The 3384-nt window shown below is 41.0% G+C and overlaps 1 protein-coding gene across 1 annotated transcript; it reads left to right on the forward strand. All coding sequences in view use genetic code 11, as the record gives it.

Moving 5' to 3' along the window:
• Positions 1 to 209: 209 nt before the first annotated feature.
• EGR_10115 (Glycoprotein 3-alpha-L-fucosyltransferase A) lies at positions 210 to 2907 on the forward strand (the record flags this gene model as incomplete). Its single annotated transcript, XM_024499364.1, has 3 exons — positions 210 to 442; positions 1968 to 2157; positions 2827 to 2907. 3 exons carry the CDS (start codon positions 210 to 212, stop codon positions 2905 to 2907), a joined length of 504 nt encoding a protein of 167 aa, XP_024346215.1.
• Between the last annotated feature and the right edge of the window lie 477 nt (positions 2908 to 3384).

Raw genomic sequence — 3384 nt, forward strand, 5'->3', positions numbered from 1 at the left:
GAAAACCAAGGGGGTACTTCAATGAGGGAGGGGGATGTGATTAAGTGAGCTTCTTATTGCACACATTGGTTGAATGGATTTCTCCTTCACACTTATGCATTTTAGTTTTGCCTATAAGCAAATTGCTTCGGTTGAATCAAGCAATTACCCTAAAATGAAAGTGGTGCACAATTCGTTTCTTGATAAAGATTGATCTCGTCATCACGTACATGGCCAAGTCTCCAGTGCCCGCTGTGTACTCCCTATTCCTGCAGAACAAGAATCCGCGGTATAGATTCACCGCAGAGGAGACTGCGTTCATGCTATCCAAGAGTTATGTGCATCTACTGCCCCCTCATCATTGGAGAAGAAGGAAACTGATCGCCTGGGCAGTGTCCAACCTCCACGCGTCGAATAATAGGGCAGAGTATGCAAATGCAGTCGCCAGATTCATTCCCGTAAGGTTTTTGTGTGTTGGTCAGTTCAACTTTTATCAATGTAATTAAAATCAAGTAGAAATATAATGCTCTTTATATTGGCACCATCCTACATACCACTGATCGTTAAAGGAAGCTCAATATTTCAAAGCAACCCGACTTAGGCGATGCAACATGGCATTCATTTTGAGGCACACAGTCGAGTACACGAAATAAGCCAGCATTCTCTTGCACATGCTGCCCTATAAGACTTTCTTTAGTGCTAACGTCCTTAAACCAATTAACATTGACAGGCGACGCATCAAAGCATTAACCAGACAGACCCGTTGAGGAACAAATCCCGTTTTTATGAACTTGGTTCTTAAACCGATGAATGATAACATTGGAAGTTCTGGTAAAATACTTGTTTCATTTCATCATAGGTAAGTCCCAACCATATAATCTAAGTATGAACTCACAGTAGTGGCTGGTATTGGTGCCACGATACTATAGAACTTTATGTCAGCAGCTGTGTGCATTGCCTCCATTCTTGACTTTCCTCGATGCAAATCACCCCAGATCCGTGTGTTTCATGGTAGATATATGTTGCACTTTTGCTCAATTGTTTTGTTTGCAATAATGCTGAATCATCAGAATATTCTGTATTCTACTTTGTAGGTAGATATATATGGCCGTAATCATAAGCAATTTCCACCCAATATCAATGCATTTCACTTCCTATCACTTAACTACAAATTCTACCTCTCCTTCGAGAATTCCAACTGTCGCAATTACATAACGGAATTGGTCTATGTCAACGCTCTGCAGTGCGTAATGTTACATGTTATCCAGTCCCACCCTAAAGTAGCCCACTTACCAGCCCTAATGTAGAAGTCCCGCTTTAGATATCATACTGGTCTTCCCAGCCTTCCATCATTTCAATTTAAAGAGAAATGTCATGCTTTGTCTGACTAATGAAGTGGCAATCTATGCAGAGCAGTACAAAATCAACTGGTAGCTGGTATCTGGTAACTAAGAGGTGGGTATCTAGACAAGAGTATCAGAGGAAGGTGATTTGAGTAGCATAAAATGCAATATGGAAAAAGGGACCCCATAATTCGCACACCCGCAACATTCTCATCTACAATGAAACATGACTTATTTACTTTTTCTACAGCAAACCGTGAAGGGACATGCAGAAAGACGTGGGCACCTAACGTAATGTATGATGCGTGAGGCATGAGTTTAGTTTGTGGATTGTTTTTCATCATGGATGCCACCTGAAATGACTGCATACCCTATCATCCATATTATGATACATTGATGGGTTGTGAAGAAAAATGGAAATTCACATTCCTGACCTACCACGCACTCTATCATTTTTAGTAAATTTTGACAAAATACACGCAATTTCTAGATTGCTTCTGTTCACTACATTGAATATATGAGGTCTTCAAAGCCACCCGTACACGATGTAAGGATTAGGTTCTTTTTGTTTCTTTATTGAATTTGTTTGACTACTTGTGCTTGTGAGCTCTCTTGCCACTCATTCATCCCGGTTTTTACTTATAGGCACGATATGATTCCCGTTGTATTGGGTGCCTTTAAAGACGATTACGAAAGTGCGTTGCCTCCACACTCGTACATCAACGTGGATGACTACAAGTCGATACGTGAATTGACCGATTTCTTACTCTACTTGGACACGAATGACACTGCCTATGCAGCCTACTTTGCCTGGAAGGAGCATGGCAGAATTTGCGTGAGTCTCTGATTGTTGATTAATCAACACCTAGGGCATGTGCATGAATAACAGAGTGTTAGACGGTATGTTGGATGAGGGGCTAAAGAACCTACGCAATGAATTCATGAATGGTTACTTTCTGCATGTGCGTTGCCCACATACATGTCCGTGGCTATAAGTCATCCAATGTGGCGAAAATCAAGAGGCCATAGCTACGCCAATATGACATATGTGAGTCTACTAGTTGTAATTCGTACATCACTGTGGGTATCTGAGTCGCTGTGAATTCCTTCACGCATGAAGTACAACAGGAACTTCTGGAAAATGTTTGATATGATATAACTGATATCTCCATTATGGGTGTTGAGTAGGTATTAGTGCCTTGAAGTAGTTGCAACACATGCAGACGTGTATTTGAATAAGACATTCACATCACCAGGAACGCCATTGCGAATGCTAAAGAGCTTTGTTAGCACGAAGAGGGGTTTTGAATTCAAACGACATGGAGAGTACATCAATGATTTGCTTAATTATAGTTAGCGAGTCTCAGCAAATGGCTGTTGACTATTTCACTGAATTAAGCGATCAACCTATGAGTTTCATTATGGAAAACTGATAAGTGCTTCTTCCACCAGTCTCCCGTGTGTGTACTTTTCGCTGCCTAAACAAATATTTGCTTCTTTGAAGCTGCTACATGATGTTTGTCTTCACGCAGCACAGCTATACATGGATGAGTGGTACACCGACTGCAAATTGATGTGGCGTTAAAAATTAATCTGCATGTTCGAAATATTGAAGTGAAAATCCTTGCGCAGCAAACAATAAAGACTACTCCTCAAAGTAGCCGAGCGATTAAAAGAGTTAAACAAGAGGGCGAATGACTGAGTGAATGAGGTGTCAATGATTACATGAATGAATGAGTCAAGAATAAATGAATGATTGAATGAATGAACGGTTTTCTATACACATATATTCCAACTTCTGCATCCCAGAACCCGAACAGATTGGAATGCCAACTGTGCGGTTTAATGCACCTACTAAATACTGGTGCTGCGCGCTTACCAAAGCAGAATGCCTTTGAGTTCGTCGATTCTCAAAGCCTCTGCTTCAATCGTCCCCTCATACCTCTCCATTGATATCACATGTAGGCGGTCTCTCCTCCCATCCCTTGAATTCACTACTCCCGTTTGATAACTTTTTTCGTTATATGCACATTCATGCAGACTGCATTCTATCATCTCAAAC

This window comes from Echinococcus granulosus, assembly GCF_000524195.1.
Source record: "Echinococcus granulosus chromosome Unknown EG_S00191, whole genome shotgun sequence".
Taxonomy (NCBI): Eukaryota; Metazoa; Platyhelminthes; class Cestoda; order Cyclophyllidea; family Taeniidae; genus Echinococcus; species Echinococcus granulosus.